Raw genomic sequence first — 27,587 nt, 5'->3', positions numbered from 1 at the left:
TACTAGAAGTTTTGTTGTTGCATGTAATATCATAAAATAAGAGTACAAAAATTTGTTTCAGTTGTTCCTGGAAAGTCCCGTATGATTTGGCTTATTCTTTGTTTTTTTTTCTATGTTTTGCTTTTTATCCTCATTTGTGCTGCTGCTTGTTGTTAGACTGCTGATTTTTGTGCTGCTGTGGGTTGATGTTCTGCGGCAAATTGTTGTTCTGCGGCTGATTATCGTTTAGGGGCTGCTTTTTGCATCTTCTCTATTTGAATACGACGCATCTCATTCCGGAAGTTAACCCAAGCCACATTTCTGCCCACACTCGGCAGAGCAAACCGTCGACCTTCTCCCTAGTGCGAACATCCGATAGTGCAATCAACCGAAGTTACGTAATACTTTTCAAACAAATTCAGGCAACTGGGCGAGGTTCTTTTACACCAAATTTAACCCATTAAAGGAGGCTCTATTTTAAAAAATTCAACCACATGAAGCCCTCCTTACACTCCACCCCTACCCTTGAAACAATTTTTATTCTTGACAATGCATTGAATCGTGGCCTTGTGAACAAAATTACTAATATTAACAGATTTGTTTTAACCGCTTTTTGCCGTAGAAAAAAACTATGCGAGCAGAACCTTTGATTTTTTATGTATGCGTGTGTAGATGTGGAGGGGGGATGGTTAAATGAAAGAAGTCAACTTATAGAGATCCCAATTATAACAATTCAACGAACGGATCTTACGAATTAGATTCCCAATTAACGGATTTTTTTGAACTACCGGATGTTTGCACTGTACCTCTGCTGGGCAACAGCTCAACCCATAGAAGAAAAGTCCCACTATCTGATAGGCATCACCACACTTCTGCAGAGAGGAAACGCCACCGGCTGTCTTTATAGCTGGAAGCATTTCCAGAAGCTGGTCGATATGGAGTGCAATATACTTCAGAACCTTAAAAAAAATACATCGATGAATTACTCGTTGTCATTATTGTTCGCACAGAGCAACGGAGTATTTTATTAAGACCATTTATCCACAAGGCGAAGGACCAACGTACGAGCTGTTCAGCTCTTCGCGGATAACCGCTGTTGTAACCCTGGTTAAGATTTACATGCAATTTTTTTAAGCTATTTTTGTGGGCTGGGTAATGTTGCCTCGCCCTCAAGCAACGAGCACGGATCATGGTGGGCCTCGAACATCCGACCTTTGACAGGCGGAGACGTAACCACTTCACCACCGCCCCCTTCTCCACCATATGAAAGCCAGTCATGCCTTGAGGTCAAACTTGAAAAAATACTAGCAAGCCCACGAACGCTTGATCAGCAGGAAAAAAGTTAGTTGCTGTTCTGATCAAGCAGAGAAACTTTAAAAGTTTAAGTGTAGCCATATCGTAAACTGGTTTGAAAATTTTTAAATTTTATGAACCGCATCGGGTTGCAAGAGTTTTCAGTTTACGGAACCAAGCTACAGTTTTTTCATGAATGAAATCGGAAGGCGAAGAATTTCTTAGCAAGCTACTCCAGATATGAAACTTTGAGATAATATAAAGTATTTCATGCAGCGAATCAGATGACCAAATGTAAAACCATTTCTATTGAAGCTATTTAAGCAATGAAACTTCGAATATTTTAAGTTATTTCATAGACCAAATCAGTTTGCGATAAGTTCAAGAGTTTCTTAACAAGCTAATTTAGCTACAAAATTTTAAGACATATCATGGATCGAACCAGTTTCTGTTAGTTTTTGAAGGAAGCTAATCTTGCAATGAAACTTCGAATTTTTTCAAATAGTTTCGTAAATCGGACCTAATGACGAAACGTTCAAGATTTTCTAAGCAAGCCAATCCTACTAAGAATTTGTGAAATACTTTGTTTCTTACGTTGTTCTTAGATCGAATCGTTTCGAAAAATTTTTTAATTGAAGCCATTCAAGCTATGATACTTTGAAATATATCAAGTTTTTTTCTCATAGAGCTAATAGGATGGCAAAAAAATCAAATTTTACTAAGCAAGCTATTAGTTATGAAAAATTGAAGACTCCAACTTATTTTATGTAGCGAATCGGACAAAAAAATGTCTAATTAAATCTATTAAAGCCATTGCAGCAGCACTGAAAGTTAATTTCACTTCATAAATCAATTCAGTTCGCAATTAATTCAAAATTTTCTATGCCAGCAATTCCAGCTATAAAAATTTGAAATATTTCAATTTATCTGATGGAGCGAATCGGATGGAGAAACGTTAAGTTTTACCAAGCAAGCTATTCCAGCTAAGAAACTTGTAGTCAGTAAATACTTCGTCTTTCTTAGATAGAATGGTTTTGCGAAATTTTTCCATTCAAGCTCTTCAAGCTAAGATACTTTGAAAAATTTCAAGTTATTTCAAAGAGCTAATCGGATAACAAGAGTTTGAATTTCTTTCAGCAAGCTATTAATTTTGAAACTTTGATATTTTTCAACAAAACTCATGAAACGAATCGGATGGCCTCGAATTTAAGTTAGTCTAAGCAAGCTTTTTCTGCTATGAAGATTCCCAAAAATTTCAAGTATTTCAATGAACAAATCAAATGGCAAAAGTTTAAAATTTTCAAAAGAAACTTTAACAAAATTCTCATGAAGCAAATCGGATGCCAAGAAAATTAAGTTTTCTGAGCAACCTATTCAAGCGATGAAACTTAATATTTTTCGTTATTTACTTATTTAACGATATTTCGAGCGATTTGACAAAACAAATCGGTAGGCAAGCTGTTTATAAATTGAACGTTCAAAAGTAATTTTAGAGACCAAATACGTTCGCAAAATGTTTAGTTTATTCTAGGCAAACTATTGCAGCTCTGCAACTTTGAGCTTCAAGTTACTTCATAGAACAAATCGGTTTGCGAAAAACATAAGATTTTCTAGACTCGCTATTGAAGCAATGAAACTTAGAAATTATTTCAAAGAACAAACCGGTTTGCGAAAAATGCATAGAAAAAGTTTGCGAAAAGGTTTGCTTCGTAAAACTTAAGCTTTTCGCAAGACGATTCGGTCTGTGAAATTGTTTGAGATACTTCAACGTTTTTCTGAGCAAGCTATTCAGGCAATGAAACTTTGAAAAAATTCAAATTATTTCATAGCGCGCATAGGTTTGCGAAAAGCTAGTTTTTCTAGCAAGGAGGTTGCAGTTTCAAATTATTTCGTTTCGGAATAAAGCCAATCCAAAAAACAAACTTTCGGAAAAAAGGACAGACACTTTCTAGCCTTGAAAATGAATCGAGTTCATCTTGTCTAAAGAATTGAACTTTTGTCAAAAAGATTTTTGAATATTCCAGACAAAAGAAATTATTCGAAAGTTCTAGAGTAGTCTTGGCCTTCTTTTAAATGTTAGTCCCAAAGAATTTTTTTAATGTTGCATTTGAAAAAGCTAAAACATTGTGTTCAGTTAAACATTGCGTCCACAGCACATTTCGACTTTCATTTTATATATAACATTATCTTAAGTTTTCAGAATATGTTCAAATGCGAATATCGTGAGTTGCTGAAAATGCAAACTCATTCCAAACAATATATAAACTACCGTAAATTTATGCGTAATGTTGCCATCAAGGAGTGCATGAAACATGCGTGTGCAGTGATATTCTGTGCCATTTTTGAAGAAAAAAAAACAGTGCAATACTTGTATCAGTATTTCAATATCTGAGAAATAAGTGCCATATTTGAAGCACTAGTGCAAGAGTTAAACTTTTCAAGATTTAAAGAGTTTCAGATAGTGCACTAAATTTTCAAATACGAAATCGAAACACCAGTGCAATGACTTTCCTTGAACAATCAACCAAAACAAATTGGAAAGTAAAAAACACGTGTGAGTGTGAAATTTTTTTTTCAAAATTGGGTCTTTTGTTCAAACTTTTCCCATAATGTACAAATGATTCAAATTTTTCACACAGCCACTTTTCATATCAGATAAGCAGCAGTCTGTATTGCATCTCGAATTTTGTTTCCATCTTGACACTGCGTGTCTCAATTTGTCAGAGTTTTTGTTTCCCTGGTCGGATTAAGGGAACTGTATCCTTCTTTAATCAAAAGCGTGAGGAGATAATTCGCTTTTTTTTCAGCCAATCAGACTTGAGCATAGAACTTGCATGCCTTACTGCTTGCCATTTAATAAATTTTCAAATGCGTTTGCCAGTATCTCCCCGTGTTTACTCTGTTCAAATGCCAAAATAGTGGGTTGCTGATATTGCAAACTCATACCAAAAAACTTCAACTGATGCGAAATGAGGTCGTTTATGAATCCTAATAGTTCGATTGCAACAAACAGAAGTTCACTTATTTTTTCACATCCTGTGAAAATGAATTATACCTTTAATGGAAAACAAAAAAAAATCCTTTTTTGAACAATGCAATTTAACGGTTTTAGACCTTCTCCACAGTTTTCTCGTCCCAAAATGCTTTATTGAATTAAAAAAGCTCTTTGTAGTGGGTAGGCGTAATTATGTGTCGCGATGCGGAATGGCATTCAGCGCGTAAGTAAATTGAGTTGTTCAAGTTGTCCAATGAGAGCTTAGCTAGTAACCGTAATTAGTGGCCTAGTTGAAAATTAATTAATGCGATTTTTCATTTTAGAAAATCCATTAATGGTGCACGGTTAATGGAAGTTGTGAAAAAAACAAACTACATTTGACGTTGTATAGAGGTTTTAAAATATGGGGTTTTCCAAAAGATTTTAAGGAAATTCTAAGGTGTTTCTTAGATAGCTGAAAGAGTAAGACAAACTGTTCACTATCCATAGAAGTCCGACGCGGGTTTTTGTGAATCCGTAGAGTATATAAGACAAAACAATACATATTTGGCCATGGTTTCATAAATATTACGTTGAATTAGAAACTGCGTGTGAGGGAAAGACGCGACAAAAAATGTAAAAACATGTTATTTTCTCTGCGAAGTGGTTCTCTGCTCTTCAACCTCGAATAAAATTTGAAGGTTTTATTTTTAATGATTGAAGAAAATATTCGTAAATACTTTTCACTCGTGACAATTTTGAGCGCAAGTTCAAGTTTCATTTTCTGAAATGCTTGTTTTCAAGGATGATTTTGAACAAAACTAGCTGGGTTTTAATCAAATCTTTTTTTATAGATCAAGAGCAAATGATCAGAGCTACCTCTTTGAAAACCCCAAACTTTATTTTGAAAACTAATGAATTTTTTCTGGGTCCCAAAATGCTCTTTATAACCATTTTTAGCAAGCTTTTCAAGAAGCGCGAAATTGTACGAAACAGCTGAGTTTATTAAAGTTGCCATACTGAACCATTCGAATTACTGCTTAAAATATTTCAAAGCATGAACAATTCTTTCTCGACTAATTCGAGAAAGAGTTCACTACGATTCAAAACGTAGTGGTTATGGTAAAAACTGGCGTTTCCAGACCCGGTAAAATTTGGTAAGCTCTTCGTTTTTGAAAAATTTAAACTTGTAGCTCAGATCTTTTGCTGTCGGTCAATGATATGCGTTTAGTTTTGTCCACTAAAGTAAGTGTTAGTGCGAATCATGCAGATGAACTTCGGTAACGATGGCAATGCCCGGCCTGCAGCAATACCATTGTCAACCGGCGATTATACTAGGCCTATCAATAAACCTATCATTCTCTTTGAGGGCGCTGAAGATTGTTAGCTGGTGCCAATAGAATCGTAAAGTTACGCAAATGATGCCAATTCAAACGCTAACTTATTCATAACTGATACTCAAACTGCTTTAAGTGCAATTTCTTGAAGTGCAGAAAAACAAAAGTAATTTGATGCAAATGTTATTGTCTGCGAATTCTATAGTTTCGATTAGACCAAAAAAAGGTCAAGTGAATAAGATATTTTTCAAATCTCGTAAAAAGAAAGAAAACAGAAAGGAGTCAGGGACAGAGATTGGGAGACGCGGGTCAAAGAGTTTTAAGAAAAATTAGAATAACTTTACTCTAACTTTCAAAAAAAATAGGCTAAGCTTGACGTTGTATGAAGGCTTTAGAATGTTTTTTGTAGAACCTTTTTTCAGGTCAAATCTTTCAACAAACACATTCAGGATACGACATCAAATCATTTTTTGTAAGGCGTTCTGAAGTGTTAGATTGCTTTTAGAAAAAATTGTATAGTTGTAATTCAGTATAATCGACTAAATTAATTGCTTTAAAATAAGTGAAATTATGTTTCATTTCAAATAGTCAATAACCGATTATTTTGAACTTCATCTAGGTTAAGTAGAGTTAAAATTGTCAATAACCAGTTAATTTAAACTTCATCTAGGTTAGGTAGAGTTAAGTAGGGTTAAATAGAGTTAAAAAAACTATCATTCATGGAACTCCAACGCGGAGACTTTTTTGAACAGCGGCGTAAGTAAGAAAGAGCTACGTTTTTATCTTACTCACTTCAAAAACTTTAATTTGAAAAGGAAGTTGCGTGCGAGATCCTGTTTGGTATTGTTTCATGACATTCATTCTCGGCCACCAACCCTTAAATTTTTCAAGGGGTTTTTGGCGTCAATATATAATAATTTTGAAACGAATTATTTGGTCTTCAGTTTGCGAAAAGTGTCTAAAAAGGCACTTTGACCTGATTTTTTAAAACTGTGCATGCGGCGCAGAAAATTTCGTCAAAAAAGGGTCCTTATAATGTTCTGCAGGGCCTGGATATAGAATTTTTAGAGACTCTCAAATCACTATAGAGACCTTATTTATAGAAGATCAATCAAAATTAGTATAATTTGGCGCCTATTCTGCCTTAAGAAAATTTAAGGATTCTTTAGCCAAACTAGATATCTCAAAACAGTACAAAACGGCGATACCGTTTGGGTCAGTTAGGGGTCAAATCCTTGAGGAATATGTAGCGCAAAGTAAAAAAAAGTAGAGCTCAAGCAAATTGGTGTTCATAATGAGTTCAAATTACTGTTCATTGTTGAACTTCTTTAACAAACAAAATCTTTCAAATGTTATGGTAAAAGTTTTCAGCCGCTGGCGTAACTATCATTTTTGCCAAGCAAAACTAATTTGGTAACTTAAAAATTTAACCTCATTGCCTAAATTTGAAAACTTTACCTTAAAATGCTCGTAGCGGTTATTTTTTATCGGTCGGTCTAGTTCCTCCTGTAGGTTCCAGAGCGCGGTAGCCTGGACATCTTCGCTCGACATGCATAACTTCCAGAACGCAGCAGTCTCCCCTTGTTCTAGGCTGCTGTTCGGAATTAGCGTTTGAAACCAATCAAACTGAAAATAAAAAAAGTAGGCTACCCTAGTAAATACACCGTTCATGAACACTCTCAAAGAAGTATATTGTTTGCAATGTATTTATGTCATTTGAGTACCCTTAACTCGACTCAAGTTCAACTATAAAAACGATAAATCAAAAACACCCTGGTCGGAACTTTTCCATGAAAAGGGACCAAATGAGCACAATTTTTAATACGATTGGGCCCCTGTTTATCTGCGAAAAAGTACCCAATGGCGCCCATTTAGGAGACCAATATTTTCAAAATTTGGCTCATTTATCCCTTTTGTAGAAACAGTTTCGCTGAGGGACTGGAACTGACTCATTGGCTACTATTCATAACCTCTGTGATGCCTCTGTTTTTTCCAATCTTCAGGTTTACTGATTGTTTTTGGTCTATTCAAACTGATGTGGCCAAAAATTGAGCTCCTTCCGCCTCTTTTTGAAAAACTGGGTTCCTACAGACCCATAATGAGAAATTTAGGTCCAAAAATTTAGGTCTGATAACATTTAGCCCGTTTTTTTTGAAAACTGTGCTCATTCAACACCCTCTATGAAAAAAGCAACCAAAATGGGCACCAATTTCAAATTGTCCATAAACAAGTTTTTGCCTTTTGAGTTGATAAGCAGTTACTTCAAGTTGGTTCTTCAAAAAATGTCAAACTGTGCATCGTCAAAGAAAACCTCTTTTAGCAAAAATAGTTTGTAATCTTAATGATTAATTGCTGTTGTTCCGACTTTCGATACGAAAGTAACGGAATATTTGTGCTCGGGGTGGGTTTTTTTTCTTCAGACAAATTTCGACTTTTTAACTAGCCATTTTTGACGGAACTTGGGACAAATAACGCGCGATATAATTCGCGCTATTAACGCGTAAGCGGAGATTTAATCCGTCTTATAAATCGTTCCAAGTTGGTTGAACAAAACTTATTTGCCATAATTGATTTGTTACACGGAAAGAAATCTATCTTTTTGTACGTTATATGGCGTGTGGGGGGATGATTTTTATAAAAAATTTCAAATTTTAGTGAAAAAAAATTTCAATTTATTTTATTTCATTTAATTTTTTTAATGTTTTTACTGCTGCTCAATGAACCCTAAAAGACAGTCGGAACATTCAGGGCTTCGCCCTGATACGAGCAATCTTGTTTTATTAGCAATCGTTTTCTTCTGTGGTCTCCCAAATATGACCATTACGAGCTCAAACTGTGCTGTTTATCTTTGGATAAAAAATTGGTCTCTGTTTATCTTTGGATTCCAGAGACAAGTCTTGCAACCTGCTCCACAATTTAGGTGGCGTCCACTCAAACAACTTCCATGGACTCCACGTATAGATACCTCTAACGTAATTTTTGTCTGTATTTTTGTTATGACGCGGATTCCGAAACAAGCCAATTTATCGGATTGTTCTGGATTCCGCTAAAAGTCAGTGTAGTCCGCATATTAATCTGATCTGGCAACTGTACACGGATTCCGTCTTTTCAATTTTTTATTAAGCTTTTCATATTGAGCTTAACTACTGACCTAAAGTAACTTATTTTAGGTCATTGGTTAACTACTATTGTCGACCCCTACTGACATCAAAAGGACTGCCATCAATTTAGTACAGATAATTTAGCAGATACTTTCGAAAAATTGCTTGCATCGATTTCAAAACAATTTAGTTTCTTTGAGGATTGTAGCTCAAAAATCAGATTCAATCCATTCAAAATTGATTGAAATATTTTTTTAACGTTTTTGGTTTCAATTTCCTTCGGATTTGAGTAACAAAAATTTCACTTAAATATCTATTTAATACAAAATAAAAACAGATTATGTTCTCATTTTCTAGACTACTAAACAATAGAAATAATGGAAACAAAATTTTAACATATGCTTTTCAATTGACATTTCGTTTTGATGTTTAGGCAGCTCATATACTATGAGGATGACTAATATCTAACTTTTCTGCACCAAAAATACTTTTTCTAATTTGATATTTTAAGTGATGTGGTATTTGCATTACAAACTTGAGCATATGACGTTGATTATAAAATGACAAATGAAAACTTCTTGCACAATTATTTTTTTCAGTCCCCCAGAAACTTTTATTTGAAATGGATTTTCTTTAAATGCAAAAGTTAGCGGCACCAAAAAACTCTACCCAAGTGACTTTTGCTCTCTGTAGCTCTCCTTGAGATTTTCTTGAGCAGGAAAGTTTAGCCAAAGCATCCAAACAAAAAGACAACATATGTTACTTCAATTTAAATGAGATTTGGATGATTTACCTACGTTGCAAAATCCTTTTAAGATGATTTAAAACCATCTAGTATGCAATCAATTGTTTTTCTATCAAACAAGACTGCTCGTATCAGGGAAAATCCCTGAAAGTTCCGACTGCATTTTCAGGTTTATCGAGCAGAACTAACATAAAAAAATTAAATATAATAAAAAAATGAAAAATTTTTTTTTCTGAAATTTGAATTTTTTTTTTTATGAAATCATCACCCCACACGCCATATAAAGTTTAAAAGAATAGATTTTGCTCATTGTAACAAAACAATTATGGCAAAAAAGCTTCTTTCAACCATTTTGGAACGATTTAAAAGACGGTTTAAATCTCCGCTTACGCGTTAATAGCGCGAAATTAATCGCGCGTTAATTGTCCCAAATTGACCAAAATGGCAATCCTTAAACCCTCATAACTTTACGAAAAATGATCACAGGTGAAATATCTTTTCAAAATCAAGCTCAGAACAACACTACCTATTGAATGATATAAAAAAAATTCTGTCAAAAATGGCTAGTTAAAAGCGAAATTTGTCTGAAGAAAAAAAACCCACCCCGAGCACAAATATTCCGTCACTTCCGTATCGAAAGTCGGAACAAAAATAAATTTCATCCATTCTAAATCGACTTACGTATCTAAAACGATACGTATCTAAACTTTAATCAATTTCTTTACAGTATATTATCTGTATAAAAACCTATTCAAATCGTTTTCAATTTCAAGTTTGTCAGTCCGTATAACCTTCCAATTTTTGGGATAAATTTGTCAGCTGACAATATTTAGGATCACGGGGAAATATATATGTGACTATAAAGCTATATGTTGATGAGATTTGGGATGAGGGCTGAGTCTATTGTGATGAGTGCCAAAAGCTGTAACTGAGATATACTCATCAAATTTCGAATACTGGCCTAATTTGATTTTTGATCTCTACTAATTGTTCTGAAGCTATTGAATTACCAGCAAATGAGAATATCAATTCGAAATGTTCTGGACTTATTTTCTAAGATCTTAACTTTTATGTCGGGTTGATATTGTGATTAAAATTTGGATTGGAATAAAAACCTTGCTGAAGATTGTGTTTAACTTGAAAATAATCTGGCGAACACTGAATTGGACTGAAACTGAATTATAAATCAGCATTATTATCCATTGTTTTTTTTTTGTCAGTATCTGAGCTTCGGAAAGATTAGAAACGGACAGTTGAAAAGAGTGTGTATAATGTGGGTGACTTCAAACTGTTGGCATTAATTGAGATTGAACTGCTGTCAGTATTTGAGATAAAAAAATGTTTGCAGTAGTCTTCTTATAAAACTACCCGCACCCAGTTTCAAGCGTAAATAATCAACTATAATATAATTTTAGTAACAGTCTTACGAAAATTGAGAAATAGTTGATTCTTATCAATTATTAATCGATTATAATCTCTCTTTTTGAAATCAAATATAATCAATTATAATACATTGTAATCGATTATAATCGATTATTTTTATTCGAAATTCTAATTTATTTCATTTGCACAAAAATATATTATAATCAATTATAATTGTTTATAATCCCATTTCTGTTGCCCATTTTGTCTTCGACCTTCCACCTGAATTGCTTATATTTTATGCTTTTTGTAGATATTGGTTTGGGAAAATTGAAAAATGGTAAAATTGTTTTAACAGTTTTCAAATCAATTCAAATTGATTTAGTCTTTTCTTTGCTTTTTTCATTTCTTCTTGATAATACCCGTTTCATTATGTACATTTAATGTTTTTTACCACCAAAATATCAGCACATTGCTTTATTCTCATGATTTATGTAGAAGAGTTATATTTCACCTACCGCGGGAATCTTTCAGCTAATATTAAGGGATTTCTATGAAACTTTTGTTTCGTGGCAAAACTTTCTGTTCAGATGAACCAAGTGTGACAAGACATCTCACTTTTAGACATTTTTGAAAGAAAAAAGTAATATAATCTATTATAAGAGATATTAAGAGATTAAAAGAGGTTATAAAAGATTCTCGGAAAATTTATAATCAATTATAATTGAATATAATTTATTATAAGGTCACGAAAAATGTTATTATTATAATGGACTAAAAATCGTGTAAGCATCCTATTGATTAAACCTTGATTTTAGATTTGGTATTGCAGTTTCTGGAAAAAATTTTCCAAAAATTGGTAAGAAAATTTTGACATTTCCGAAAGCTATAAGTTTACCAACAGAACTTAGGGTGTAGGAGTTTTTGTCGAGAAGTTTCTCGCAATATTTTTTCTCGATGGAAATTTGAGAAAGAGTAGTTTTTCAGACTACTCAAAAAGTTTCACAAAATATCTCGAAATTTCAATGAACTTTTTCCAGGCAATCACATAACTTTTTTATACCAAACTTTAAACTTAGTAAGTTAAGCAGGAAAATGTCTCACAACTCGTTTTCATTGAACATATGGGTCAAACATTACTTCTTCGGAATTTCTTGAAGACAATCGTGTTTGAGAAAATCAATTATTTTTGTGGAAAGTGAAAAAAACGTACCAAAGCGTATCAAAAAATTATATATCCAAATAACCAAGTCTCATAAAATTTTAAACTCTGATTTATCAAACAGGATTTTGAGCATAATTTTAAAGTTTAAAAAAGGTTAATTTGCCTCTCAAGATTCAATATTATAGTGTAGGCGGACTGCAACCAGGCGCGGAATAAGGAGTTTGTGACCAAAAAGTTGCATTTTTTTAAACGGCACCCCCCTAAAATTTAGAAATTGAAAATTTTACGGGCTCATATTTTGTTTAAAAAATCAGACACAAAACATGGATATGTAAAATTGTATCAATGAAGAGGGTATCTATGTGGGTCAGGGGTCGTTCTCTAAAACCGCTTCTGCAATCCGCCCTATGTTTTTCAACGAAAAACAGAGCATTTCTGGTTTCATGTTATTAGTTTTTTCAAAAGTGCAGAAAAAAGGTATGTTTTTAAACCACTCACTTGGGGCGAGTTGTACTTGTCGTACAGCCACTTAAACCCATATTTGCTCTCATGGGTGTGATTTGCCAGCTGTTTTGCATATTCCGTCCAAACGCGAGATCTTTTGATTTCTCTTTCGCTCAAAACAATGGATGCCTCAAACAGCCACGGGATTCCACACCAGTTATACAGACCAGACATAATCTGATACGCATTCCAATTGACGCCAGGAGAAACTTCTACTAGTCCCAGAAAGCTGGAACAAAAATAATTTTGGTCTACTTTTGGGACTACATGCCGAAGTCGATGAAAGGAATTCTGAAAGATACTGTATAACTTTATAGGATCTAGCAGTATCTTGCAATACCTTAACAATCATGCAAGATAACCATAATTGATACTAATATCGAACACGATGGAATCAAGATTTGTTCTCTCATAGAGTAATTTCGACGGGATAGATTCGTGCTACTACTTGGTCTGATACTGTTTTTGATACTGATGTTAATGCTACTCCTTTTTAATTATAATGGGTTCTATAGATGCACTGAAAAAAGATTCAATTTCATTCTTGTGGATCTTTTTTTCTTTTTTTTGAAAGCTTATCTAATTTTTTTCGATTGATGTTCGAAAGCGTTGAAGGGCCGTGTGAACGTTTACGGCTTTGCCCTGATTCAATCAATTTGTTGTCCCATTTGGTTTTAGATGCTGTCAACTATATCTCATAAAAATTGAGTTACAATTTTCTGAAATGTTGGAAGTGTTGCTTTTAATTTTTTTTCAACACACCAGTTATTTTATTTCCCTTGAATTGAATGTTGCTTTGAAAATTCCAGATGACATAATGCAACAATTCATACTCGTACTGTGACCAAAACTACGCCCTAGTTCGAATAAAAGTTTTTGAGCCTTGTGATAATAGATACGCTCGTAGTAACTGATACAGATTAACGGTTAATTTATCTTCGTGTATGTAAATCATAAGCACGGATTTTTTCGTATTTTCGAAAAAAAATTATTGAAACACGGGGTCCGTTTTTCTGCTTAAGAAACATCTGCTACTAAATTTTTCCGATTTGAATCGCTTTTTAATCAAATTTTTATGGAACGAAACGAATGAATTTAATTTTTTCTAGCATCGCTCAACAGTACATTGAAGCTTTTATATAATAGTAATCGGAATCGGAGTGCAACAGATGCTATATCATATGCCTTACCTGATACACTGATCGTCGTATGGATCTGGGAAAGGCGTGTAGAAACCTGACTGTACATACTTCATCAACTTGGGTTCATTTGGTTTCTGTGAAGATGAGAGGGGTAGAATAGCACAGCCATTTTGAAATTCGTACATTGGAAAGTACTCCGCTTTTAAGGGGTCCAGCTTATTGCCAGGTTCTTTAAGAAAAACATCCCAGGTGCAAACCTAAAAACGCCAATGCTGTCAAAATCACTAATTTTCTGTCTGAAGAAAATGATAACCTCTTTGAGGCGTTTTTTTTGCGTCAGGCTATCTTTTTTTTCTTATTTCATTCATTTTAAAGTGACAACTTAAAAATCAAAGATAACAACCTGGGCCGATGCTCCTACTTTTTATGATCACAGTTTTTATAAGTTTTGAGATGCTCAGCCCGTTTTGATTGAAAATCGGTACTTTCAGACTTGGCAGACGTGCAAATGCGCGGATCAGCAAATATTTAGCTTAACCGAAGGATTAAAGAATATTTAACGGCTCCAGATGTGACTTTCCAAGAAGTTGAACTGAAGCACACGTTTGCACAAGCCTTAAATCCAAAATCTGGAATCAAGAACAAAAAATCCTGGGTCAAAAAATTACAAATGCAAACCATGTAATATTCTGATCCGCCACTCTCACTGAAGCCTACAGTGGCACTCAGCAGCTGGATCTGTTTTAAAGGTATCGGCCTCAAACAAAAGTACCAACACCACAACGTTCTACTGTCCAAATTGTTACTAAATTCTGCAAACTACTGCCAAAAGACGCTGACGCACTTTTCACTCAACACACATCACCCACCTACTCACCCACTCACACAAGACCACTCACACTAACTTACTCTCACCAGCGTCCCCCATTCCTCTCCCCGCTCTAAGACTAGGGGCCCAGCTGAAAGCTGGAGAGACCTGTTTGATTAATTTAATATTGATTATTTTAAAATTGTTTTAAAATTTCAGGTTTCTCAAGTCGATAGCGCCCTTCCTACGCAAAAAAGGGGGCTTGGGCAGGGGAGTTTCCTACAACCTGGTCTATCGATTAAACCCTTAATCCCAAATCTGGATGGGTAGTTTTTGAAGAAATCGAAAAAGTTTGAAAAAATGGCCTAAAAACCGAAAAATTGACTATTCCTAAGTGTATAGCTCTTCCCCTAGACAAATTAGGGACGAGCCGTTTGTGTAGGGGGGGGGGGTTCCTACAACCTGGTCTATCGATTAAATCCTTAATCCCAAATCTGGACGGGTAGTTTTTGAGGAAATCGGAAAGATTTGAAAAAAGGCCAAAAAAGTCAAAAAAGTGACTTTTCCTAAGTCTATAGCTCTTCCCCTAAGCAAATTAGGGACCAGCCGCTTGTGCGGGGGAGTTTCCTACAACCTGGTCTATCGATTAAACCCTTAATCCCAAATCTGGACGGTTACTTTTTGAGGCAAAAAGTGAAAAAAATTTTCGAGTTGTGAAGCTTTTCTAAGACCGTAGGGGGTGGGGTAGGGTGAAAATTGCCCTAAATTTCATGCAGGCAGGTAGGTGAAACGCTACTGAATCCATTGGTACCACTTTTATGAGAATCTGACGGGTAGTTTTTTGGGAAAGCGAATTTTTTTGGGAAAGCTTACTCTCACCAGCGTCCCCCATTCCTTTCCCCGCTCTAAGACAACCCGCGTCACCAGAACCCCGTTCTAAAAATCTATGAACGGCCATCAAGACTGTCAATTGCCCGAGCTTCATGCACTCAACAACTACTAATTTATCATCCCCACCCCCAAAAGATTGCCCACAAAAATGTATCGTCCCCATGACTCTTTCATCGGTCTACGATAAACATCATCGATAAAAGGGCAGTAGCAACATCATCTGCCAAGAAAAAAATGAGATCCACATTGTTGATCTGGTCGGAAAAAAGTTTCCGAAACCAATTTCTACATACCTCCGCTATCTTAGTAAACCCTCAAGGTATCCAAAAACCATCAACTACTTGAGTCAGAAGGACTCGTATTCGGTACAACCAAAGCACATGCCCCCCTCTTGAAATCCCCGAAGACGTTAGAATATATACTATTGATATCAGATTTAAAAATGACTTCATTGTGTATCTATTCAACTTGGGAAATGCCTTGTCTCCTATATTGATCTTGCCATGCATACGCTTGTCCTAATGTGCCATTGGACATCACAAATTACCATAATTTGAAAAATCTACCCATTTTCATCAAATCTAACCCTCTCACACCCATCTTGCCCTCAGCACAACATTCTCCACTATCTTTAAATCGGATGATAATAACTTGGAGCTGAGGGAAGCGATGTACTCCCTCAAAACGAGTACCCCAACGATGTTTGAATAGTTGAAAAAGTTTTTGAGGAAGCAATCCTCCAACCAGCCAGCTCAGAAACAAAATCCATGCTTTTTTCAAAATTCGCTATAGACCACGTTCCAAACGAAACCAAGTCTTAATGAAACAACGAGACCACGTAGAATCGTTGACCTCAATAATCCTAACATAACTGCCAATCAAAATTAGTCAAAATTGCAGTGCAAACACGAAGAAAACTTGACGCAAGTTCCAGACTTCCAGTAGCACAGAACCAAGGTGAGTAACAACTGGCGACTTGTATGGTAAATGAACATTTGAAAAATTTAACGGCTCAAACCACAACTCTTCAATTCCAAGTCCTTCAACAGTTGCGCCTCAGTTTCATCCTGAAAAAAAAGAGAAACGAATTAAGTAGAGTTTTTGGTATTGATAGAAGTAAAATTTTTCATTTGAAACATCAAATAATTTGTCCTGGGCTACCTCAACAAAGTCGAAAGCATACGCGCTCGGCAACTACCATTTAATCGGAAAACATCCGTCATACCCCTCTTCAACTAAATTGCCTAGACTGCCTTGCTCACTGAAGTCATTAACTTACGAGCTTTGCAGATACCATTCAATTGAAAACACTCGCCATACTCCTCGTCAAACCCCCGGAAGACACTACTCTTTCAAAATCCTGTCACCCTATTTCATTACTGTTTCGTTAACAAAACGGTTGAAGCACGCCTCAACTATCCCCTCCTTGAATAACGGAAACGCCACGCCAGAAAGGCCACACCAGAAAACTATACCCAACTTTTCACCAACAACGTCCTACCATTCTAGACATTTGATTTTTGATAGTTTCAATCAAAAAAGACACCCTAACAGCCCTGTTATGTATTTAGCTTTAGATGTCCTAAAAGTTTTATCAAAAAAACTAAGGATAGCCGGTTGCTGTGCGAATAGCACAAAATGTTCCAACCATGTTCATAAAAACAACAAAGAATCCCGGGATGACCTCCATAAACCGAAAATGCGAATCATACAATTTCATACACTTAGTCTATGGAAAAATGCTAGTCATACAAATTTCATACATTTTTGCAAATGAGTTCTTCGAATTATTAGGCTTTTCAATTCTTCAATTACGTGTCGTTTTTTGTGCGAGTTAATGGTGTGATGAGAAAATTTAAAAACCTGCCTAAAACCTAGTATAATAGGCATAATCAACAACAGTTGTCTTCGAGCAAAGATTTTCAAACAAAAAAACGAAAAAAAAAATAATAATTTTTTTTGCACAATACTTATAAAAAGTTCATATTTTTTGTCTGGAAATTGTCAACTAAAGCTTTCAAAACAATTTATCTCACTTTGTTTGTTTGCTTTATTCGGAAGATATTCGTCACAAAAAAAATGAAAAAACGAAAACGTTTTTCTCGACACAGGTAAAAAAATTACCAATTTTTTTTATCCCAGTGGATTCACGACTGAAAGGATGTTATCATGATATATCACTCAACCTAGTCCAGTAATTGTTTTTTTGTTTTTTTTCTGATTTTGCGCAGAAAACATTAAAATATAAAGGAAAAAACTAAAAAAACATCCAAAAAAAGTTTCAAAATTTGCATGAACGGACATTCCTCAGAGAATCAAACTTTTACTTAAAGCGGCTGAAACCTGCATCTCAGATTTAGTTACTTTTTGAAAGAAGACAAAAAATTTTTAAAATGGACACAAAAACTCAGACTTGAAGCTTTTGAATATTTTTTGTGCTGAAATGACTTATCGCTTTGTGCGGAGAGAACTCAATCTAAGAATTACGGTAGTTTTCGAAAAGGATCAAAAAATTCCGAAAAATTGGCAAAAGTTGAAAAACCTCCGAAAAGTGTATTTTATTTCTACTAAAGTCAGCAGATAATTGATTATGCCGGAAATGTTTTTACCACTTGTTCCCTTTATAGAACGATTAAGTTCACATTTAAGAGTTTTTATCAGAGAAATAAAAAAAAAGACGTCGAAAAATCAAAATTTCGATTTAGAGTTTTCTGAGGGCCATAACTTTTTGATAACAACAAACATGGGGGTAGGTGCTTATGCAGGGTAGCTTACCACAACCTTTGCTTCAAATCAACATGAAATCACAGATTTTATGCTAACAAATATTGACTTTGTGAGAAATCAATATCAATAACAAATATCGATTTTGTGAGAAAACAATATCGATTTTGTGAGAAAACAGGAAAACCAAAAACAAAACAGAAAAAACTAAAACACATCCGAATACGAAGTTCTCCTCGGATTGGTCGGAATTCAGACCTTCTTGAGTGCCATAACATTTTGTTAACAAGGTGCTTGTGCAGAGTTTCTTGCCCCAATCTGTTACTTCAAATCATTATAAAATTGCCGATTAGCAAAGGTGATTTCCGAGAAAAGCCAGAAATTGAAACGATCAAAAATTTTTCCCAGAGCAATAAATTTTTGCGCATAAAAACTGAACTCAGCCGCTTGTGTATGGGTGCCACACACAGTCTGTTCTTTCGATTGATTCCAAAGCGCAGTTTTAGGAAAGCAGCTACAGGCCAGCAAAAGCTGGAATAATATTTTGATTTGCTGCGGAAGGACACGGGTAATTTCAAAAACAGACCTTTACCAAAGAAAGGTAAATCCTAATTTAATGACTTCAAAATGTGTTAATTTCATCAACTACTTCAGTTTTCTTAACTATTGAAGTGATAACAAGAGCTTGTTACGTTGAAAAATGCTTAAAACTTTGCTCATTAGATTTGGGTGAATATTTTTTGAGAAGAACCAAAAAGTTTCAAAACACGGTCAAATAATCAAAAATTTGACTTTTCCGGGGTTCACAAATTAAAAAATTAGGCATAACCGGGGAGCTTTCCACGTCTCGTTCTACTCATTGGAACCAAATCCTCAGATTTGCGAGGGTCGCTTTCGAGAAGTCTTTTTAGAGTCCCTCATACAGCAAGGAGCTCCGCTGTAATTGGGAGGGTCTTTTCGAGTCCCACATACAGCGGAACTTCCAACAACTTGTTTTACTCATTGGAACCAAAACCTCAGATTTGGGAGGGTCGTTTTCGAGAAAAAAACGAAGTTTCAAAAAATGGTCAAAATATTCAAGTTTGACTTTTCAGAGGGTCATAGCTTTGTGCAAAAGAATAAGATGTATCATTTTGCAGCGGAATTTTCTCAAACACGATCTACTATTTAAATCCATATACTCAAATTTGGGATTGTAGCTGTTGAGAAAAGTCGAAAAGTTTCAAAAACGGTCAAAAATCGAGAGTTCGACTTTCCGGGGGTCATATATTTTGCTGTGTGAGAATTTTGAATCTTTTCAATTGAGAGCCGTTCTTTCGATTGAAACTAAAATCTTAGATTTCAGAGGGTAGCTTCCCAAAAAAGTCAAAACATTTCAAAAGATCAAGAAATTGAAAATTGATTTTTTTAAGGACCATAACTTTTTGTGAAAAAATTGGGCAGAGCCACTAATGCCGGGAAACTTCCCACAACTTTTTCTATTTTTTGAAATAAAATCTCAGATTAGGGAGGGTAGTTTGAGAAAATCTAAAAAATCCAAAAATATGGTTCAAAAATTCCCCCAACACATTTTTTCGAAGAATGTGGAAATGGGGTAGGGAAAAAAAGAGATTAGGGGATTATGCAGACACAGAGGGTAGCGTGCAGGCTTCCCATTGGAAACAATTGTTTGAAAATGGGTACAGCACTTTATGAGAAAAACTAAGTTTTTAAAACAATGAAAAAATTTTCCAAAGCGTCAAAAAAACCCAATTCCAATGACTATTTGATAAATTTTGAAATTTTCGTATTGATGCAGAGGGACAAGGGTAATTTTAAAACCAGACCAATAGCAAATAAAAGTAAATCCCAATTTAATGACATGAAAATCTGTTAGTTTCATCTATTGCTTAAAATTTCCGAAAAACTGAAGTGATTACAAGAGCTTGATAGGCTGAAAAACGGTCTTAAAATCGAAACTTGGACTTTTCCGAGGGTTGAATCTATTTGTGTTAAAAAAATTGGGCGTGACCGCTTATTTTTTGGTGCTTCTCACAACCCGTTATTCACACTGAATCAAACTCTCAGATTCGCGAGGGTGATTCTTGAGAAGTCAAAATTTGATAAATACAGTCAAAAGTCTACTTTTCTGAGAGTCATAATTTTTTGTGTAGAAGAATTTGAGCGTAATCGCTTATGCAGGAGAGCTTCCCACAACCCGTTCTACCTATTGCAACTCAAATCTCAGATTTGGATAGGTATTTATCGAGAAAATCGAAATGTTTGAAAAACGGTCAAAAATCATAAATTTGTTTGAGAAAACGTACAAAAAGTCCAAAAATTGGGTCAAAACTCTACTCCACACACTTTTTCCAAATCTGTAGAAAGGGGAGTAACGTAAAAAGAGACGATGAGAGCATGCAAATACACAGGAGAGTGGGCAGATTTCCCATTGGTATCACTCTTTCGAAAATCGGTCGAGTAATTTTTGAGATAAATGCAAACATTCCAAAGAGTCTAACAAAAAAAAACATGATCCTCAAAACCTTTTTAAAATACCTGTTTTTATCAAACAGGAGCTACAGGCCAGTTAAAGCTGGAAATACCTGTTTGATAATTTTTCAAATTTTTGTATTGATGCGGAAGGAAAAGAATAATTTCAAAAACAGTAGGTCTGTTTTTGAAATTATTTTTTTCCTTTCGCATCAATACAAAAAATTGAAAAAATATCAAACAGGTATTTCCAGCTTTAACTGGCCTCTAGTTCCTGTTTGTTAAAAACTGGCCGCTAAGAAAAAAATGGTCCCAAATTAAAGAATTCAAAATCTGTTAATTTCATCAATACTTCAGTTTTCTTAAAAACTGAAGTCATTACAAAAACTGGTTAGTTTGAAACACGCTTAAATTTTTGCTCATTAGATTTTGGTGGGTAGTTTTTGAGAGCAGTAAAAAGTTTCAAAAAACGGTAAAAAAATCGGATTTCTTCTAGGGTCATAACTTGTTGTATAAGAGAAAATATGGTTGTGACCGCTTGTACCGTGGAACTTCCTACAACCCGTTTTTCACGCTGCTGAAATCAATATCTCAGTTTCGCGAAGGTGGTTTGAGAAAATACGAAAATTTCAATAAAAACAGTAAAAAAATTGATTTTTTTCGAGGGTCATAACTTTTTGTGCAACAGAATTTGAGCGTAACCGCTTATACGGGAGAGCATTCACAACCCCTTTTACCTATCGAAACCAAAATCTCGGATTTGTGGTCGTACTTTTCGAGAAAATCGAAATGCTTGAAAAGACGGTCAAAAAAGCGAAATTTTGTCTTTTCGATGGACCATAATTTTTTTTTGAAAAGTTTTTTGGCTTAATTGTTTAGATAGAGGAGCTTCCCACAAGCTATTATACTCCGTGAAACCAGAACTTCAGATTTGGGCGAGTTGTTTGCGAGAAAAAAACTTCAAATAACGGTCAAAATTTCGAAAAGTTGAATTCTCGGAGGGTCATAGTTTTCGGTAAAAAAATTTAGACGTAATCGTTTATGCACTGGAGTTTTCCCGAACCCATTCTACTGATTAAATCCAAATCCTCGGAAAAATCGAAAAATTGGCATTCCGAGGGTCATAATTTTTGTGTGAAAAAAATTGATCTTTTCGATTGAGTTCCGTCTATTCGATTGAACTTAAAATCTCAGATTCCCAAAAAGTCAAGTTTTCAAAAAAAGTCAAAAAAAATTGAAAAGTTGAAAAATTGAGCTTCCCACAACCCATTCTACTCCTTGAAACCTGAACCTCAGATTGAGGAGGGTAGCTTTTGAGAATTCTAAAATTTTGGAAAAGATCAAAAATAAAAATTTGACTATTCCGAGGGCCATAACTTTTTGTGTAAAAAGTATGGGCGTAGCCGTTTATGCAAGGGAGCTTTTCACAACCTGTTCTACCCGTTGAACCCAAAATCTCAGACTTAGACGCCTTGTTAAAAATCCAAAACTTGGAACAAAAATCTCCGCATACATTTTTTCGAAGGCTGTAGAGAGTGGGGTGAGGTAAAAAGATACAAGGTGAGTATGCAGGCATATAGGAGAGTGTGCGAATTTCCCATTGGTACGACTCTTTCGAATATCTTTCGAGTAGTTTTTGAGATGAACGAAAACATTCCAAAGCGTGTTACAAAAAAACCGATCCCAAAAATATTTTCATAACAACTGTTTTTATCAAACAGAAACTAGATGCCAGTTAAAGCTGGAAATACCTGTTTGATAATTTTTGAATTTTGTGTTTTGATGCGGTAGGACAAGGGTAATTTCCAAAACAGACCTAAAGCAAAGAAAAGTAAGTCCCGATTTATTGAATTCAAAATCTGTTTATTTCATCATTTCTTCAGTTTTCTTAAAAACTGAAGAAATTACAAGAGCTTTTTAGTTTGAAAAATGCTTAAAACGTTGCTCATTAGATTTTAGTGGGTAGTTTTCGAGAGCAGTCCAAAAATTTGAGAGCGGCAGTCCGAAAATTTGAGAGCAAAAATTCGAGAGTGGTAGAAAAAAATTCGATTTTCCAAGGATCAGGACTTTTTGTGTAAGAAAAAAATTGGCCGTAGCCGCTTATATCGTGGAGCTTACCCTAACCCGTTCTTCACAGTGAAACCAATATCTCAGATTCGCGAGGGTAGTTTTTGATAAAAGTCAAAAAGTTTCAATAAACAGTCAAAAAATTAGACTTTTCGGGTGTTCTTAATGTTTTGTCTTAAAAAATTTAAGCGTCATCGTTAGGGCAGCGGAGCTTACCAAAACCATGCTACTCATTAAACCAAAACCTCAGATTTGGGAGCCTAGTTTATGAGAGAAATCGAAAAATTCCAAATTGACCTTGACCGCTAATGCAAGACATCTCCACAACCCGTCCGTTTGACTGAAACTAAAATCTCAGATTTGGGAGGGTAGTTTTCGAGAAAAGTTGAAGAGTTTCAAAAATTAGTCAAAAAACAAAATTTTGCCTGCTCCGAGGGCCATAACATTTTGAGTAAAAAAAATGTGAGCGTAGCCGATTATGCAGGCGAGCTTCTCACAACCTGTTCTATCCGTTGAACCCAAAATCTCAGATTTGGGAGGGTAGTTTGAGGAAATGAAAAAAATACAAAAACATGGTTCAAAAATTCCCACAACACACTTTTTCAAAGGCTATGGAAAGTGGGGTAAAAGAGAAAAGATATAAGGGGAGTATGCAGACACATAAGATAGCCGGCAGACACCCCATTGGATTTAGTTTTTTGAAAATTGGTACAGCATATAAACTAAGTGATGAAAAAAAAGGAAACAATTTTTCCAAAGCGTCTCAAAAAAACCGATTCCAATAACATTTTTATCAAACAGGAACTAGATGCTAGTTAAAGATGGAAATACTTGTTTGCGTGAAAAAAAGTTTGAGCATTCCGCTAATGCAAGAGCTCTCCACAACCTGTCCGTTCGATTGAAATAAAAATTTCTGATTTAGAGGGCTACTTTTTGAGAGCATTGTGGCAGTATAAAAGTGGGTAATTACCGTGTATGGTCCAATTTGGTTCGAGTAGTCTTTTGCGATTGGGTTGAACGCCGTAAATCGGTCACTGAAAACCACCCCTTGTGAATCAAAGCAAAAGCTTTCTAGTCGCTCATTCGTAGGATGTGGTAAGTTGAGCTGGTAATGAGCCTTAACTTGATCCTTCAGAGATTCCTGAGCTTGGGTTAGAGGTTTGACTCGAGTCTTTACCGTGTCTTTAGCAGGTCTAATCCCACCCACAAATAACTCTAAAACAAGAAAATAAAAACCGACTCCGATGGTTTCTCTGCAGAGCACTGAAAATTCAAACAGAAACGACTGAAGCAGATGATACTAGTAAGCGTTTGCTTACTAGTATAATCTGCTTTTTGTAACTATATTTGCATTTCTGGAAGAACTGAATGAACATTTCGGCATGGCCATTTAGTGGCCGAAGCATGACTATTTAATCATTAAAACTATTTTTTAAACAAAAACTGAAAAAAAGCTAAGTCAATTCTTTTGTTGTGCTCATTTACAACCAAATTTCTGATATATAAAACAATGATATTGTTAGCCGAAATCATGTGGATAGTATTGTGAAAAATTGTAAGTTCAATATCGTAAATTCACTGAATTTAGACTGACTTGTTTTAGTCTTAACGGTTAGCAACAATAACTCAAAACACACACAGACTTAACTAAGATTGGCAGGTATTAATTAATTGGTAGCCGCACCAAACACATGGCTAAACCAATGGCGCCAACAACGTAATATATATAGTTAGATACTAGGAATAATATATGTATGACATTCCCTCAACAATCATTTTTTTAAACAAATGTTTTAAAAATTATCCGACGGAGAAATGTTTGAGTTTTGGACCCGCAGTAGTCCACCCTCTCCCTGGGCATAAGTTTTAGTTTTAATAGTTTTCTTTAAATTTCTTTTTCACTCCATCTTTCAAGTGTATCTTCCTGCTTAATTCGTGTCCCGCTCTCTGTCCTCTCCTCCTTTGGTTGGTCTCGCTTTCAATATACTGTCTATCATAACCCCGCCGAATTTGGATACCGCCTTCCGTTTCCTGGTACTTTTCCTTGATCCTGTCCCATCTTGATCTTCTGATTCCTGACTAGAATATGATACGAGGCGTAAACGTCGCCCTCGCTCCCCTTTCTTTTTGGGCTGTTTTTCCCTTTGTCCTTCGTTACTCAAATTCGGGGCACTTCCCCCTTGTTCGGTGCTCATGGTTTGGACCTCCGTGTCCACCCCCTTGGATGTTGGAATTCCGCTTCCTTCAGATAAGTTGGCTTTTCCCGCTATGTTTTCTACATCTTTAGGCACTTTTGGTGCATTCGCTTCCACGTTCCGATCGGGTGCTGTTGTTGGGTTTCTGCATATTTTGAAACTGTTATCGGCTCTTACTCCGAATCCGAGTCTGCCTCCTCCGCTGGTGAAATTTCTCGCGTTCTGTTTTCGGCCTTACTCTGTGTGCTTGTCCCCGCCGCCTGTTCGTTTAGTGCTCGTTTCAATTCCGCCCGACGTTGCAGCGCACTCATGGCTGGGTTGGTAGCGTTAGTTTGCTCGCAGTATTTGGCGCGTTGGTCTTGATGACTTTTTCAGCAACTCCACTTTTCCTAAGTACAGAGCCATTTGCTAGAGTTAGAGTATGCATAGATTCGCTAACTACCTTTTGGTTTATGGGTCTATACCTTTTATTGCTGTCCTTAAGTCGTTGGAACAAAAGCTCGGTCCGTTTACTTGGCTGTTTGGACTTGCCCCCCAAGGCCTGTTTCCCGCCAACCATTGGTGTTCCATCCCCCGCCGAAACTAGTTGATTCTGTGCCAGCCGTCTAGGGTGGTTCATGTGATCAACATCAAACTCAACGTCGGATCGTTCCTCCCAATCCGTTGCCATGGGTTGGGGAATCTTCTGATTTTTTGGGTCAGTAGAATCTAAATAGGCAGATTTTTGTTTCAACACTCTGACCCAATTTAGGTTTTGCAGGGTTGGCTTTTTCGTAAGATTTTGTAGGACCGTATTTGCTTCCCTACCGTGATGAGCTTCAAACGGCGATATTTTGAGAGTAGCATTCGGAGCAAATCTCAGAGCACTCGAGGCTCGTTCTATCATTGATTCTAAATTTCCGCTATCTTTTTCTTTTGCGTAAGTAAGACAAAGTTTTTCATGCTGCCAATGGTACGTTCAACACATCCGGTTGCGCGACGATCATTCACGGGCGAATAAATTATTTCTATTCCTTCGGATTTACAAAATGATTCAACTGCATTCGATGTGAAACTTGATCCTTGGTCCATAAAAATTTTCCTAGGGCCACCATGTTGAGATATGTATTGTTTAATGAACTTAAGGACCTTATCGCTTTTGTTATTCCTGCAGATCATTGCAGAGGGCCAGCGTGAGAATCGATCAACCGCTACCAAAACATATTTACTCGATTCATTTAAGTATCTAATCGGACCCCAAAAATCTAGCTGTAGACATTCATTCGGCTCCCGTGGTTCATAGACTTTCCCAACGTCACCTTTAGCGCATAATGGTTTAAGGCTTTTACCTGCATCCGTGCATTCCTTGCACCCATCCGCAGCTGCAACTAAACTCCGGTGGAGATAGGGAAACCAGACATCCCTCGCAGCATCGAACATATTCGAGCGCCCATGGTGAAACGCATGTATACGATTGACCACAGCCTTTCTGAGTGGTATGGGGATGACGAGTCGTTCGTCCATCCACGGGCAATTTTCCCGCACGTGGAAATCATGTGTGTGCTGTCCGAGGTAGGCATCCATTGCTCTGACCTTCTTTTCCAATTCCGGGTCCTTACTCTCCACCAGTTCTTTTATCGCACGCATCTGAGGGTCCCCTTAATAATTTGCTTCAACCAGCTTTAGGTTGAATAGTTCTGGCAAAGCACTGCTTTTTCGGATGATCTTACAGTCCCGGGGAATCACTGACATGATTACATTTCCTCCCGCTGGGTATGCCGCCGGAAAAAGTTCGCCTCCGAATGCCGAAGGAATGGAAATTACCGTGTTGCATCGGATGTCCCTAGTGTGATGTGTCTCCGCCTCCAGTCGTGCGTCTTTTATCTCCACCTCGCTGCTACTGCCGCTTGTGATTTCTGGGTGTTTCAACAATAATTTATTTAGTTTCGTCAAATTAAGTGATGTCATTGTAGAGGTATTTGTTTTGATAGATTGATAACTTGTTTTGTTAAAGGGAGGACTATTGTTTACTGTGGAATTAATATCAGACTCACGTAGTTTAAATTCAGTAATTGACTTTACTATTTTTGCGCCCTCACGGTCATTACACTCAGCTATTCGTTTTACTGGCTTCTGATTGGTTGGCCGAAGGTCACGCGTTTTGACGCCCTCTTCCGATGGAAAGTTAATTCTATCGTTTCCAACTTGTATATCTTTAGCTGAAACAATTGATTTTCTTGATGCTTTAATAATCCTTTTATTGGTATCAATATAACCGAGTGAATTGGTAATTGACTGCAATTTAGCAACTGTGAAAGTGTTATCATAGAGACTAACTCTTGTTGCTTCCCCCACCGGATGCCTTGATAGATAATCCGCCAGGCCAATTTTAGCCCCAGGCATATGTGCAATGACAAAATCAAAGGGGATAATTCGATCGATCGAACAAGTCAACCGACTGAACATAGTTTTGTTTTTCTTATTGTTTCCATTCAATAATGATACCAAAGCCTTGTGATCTGTCACTACAGTAAATTTCCGCCCGAAAATGTAATTTCTAAAATATTCGGAACCCCAAACTACGGCCAGCATTTCTAGCTCATTTGTCGAAGATTTCTTTTCTGCCGCATTTAGAAAACGGGACGCAAGTGATATAGGTCGCCAACCCTCGGCGCCTAGTTGTTTGAGTACAGCCCCCAAACCATTATGGCTAGCGTCGCACACGATACGTATGTCCTTATGCACATCAAAATGCTTAAGTTCGACTATGTTCGCGACTTGTTTCTTAAGCGATTCGAACGCTGTTTGGCAGTCAGTTGTCCATAGGAATTCGTTTTTCTTACTAAGCA

The 27,587-nt window shown here is 36.1% G+C and overlaps 1 protein-coding gene across 1 annotated transcript; it reads right to left on the bottom strand.

The window, feature by feature from the left end:
- Positions 1-26,385, bottom strand: LOC134852033 (uncharacterized). The gene is made up of 9 exons (XM_063868311.1): positions 26,088-26,385; positions 25,224-25,467; positions 24,723-24,961; positions 23,535-23,779; positions 13,651-13,859; positions 12,455-12,689; positions 7,042-7,209; positions 786-938; positions 1-338 (listed from the first exon to the last, which is right to left on the bottom strand). Exons 1-9 carry the CDS (start codon positions 26,383-26,385, stop codon positions 219-221), a joined length of 1,911 nt encoding a protein of 636 aa, XP_063724381.1. The 3' UTR covers positions 1-218.
- Positions 26,386-27,587: the final 1,202 nt, after the last annotated feature.

This window comes from Symsagittifera roscoffensis, chromosome 7 (assembly GCF_963678635.1).
Source record: "Symsagittifera roscoffensis chromosome 7, txSymRosc1.1, whole genome shotgun sequence".
NCBI lineage: Eukaryota > Metazoa > Xenacoelomorpha > Acoela > Convolutidae > Symsagittifera > Symsagittifera roscoffensis.
The sequence above is the reverse complement of the archived record's forward strand: the minus strand, read 5'-3'. Positions and strand labels throughout refer to the sequence as shown.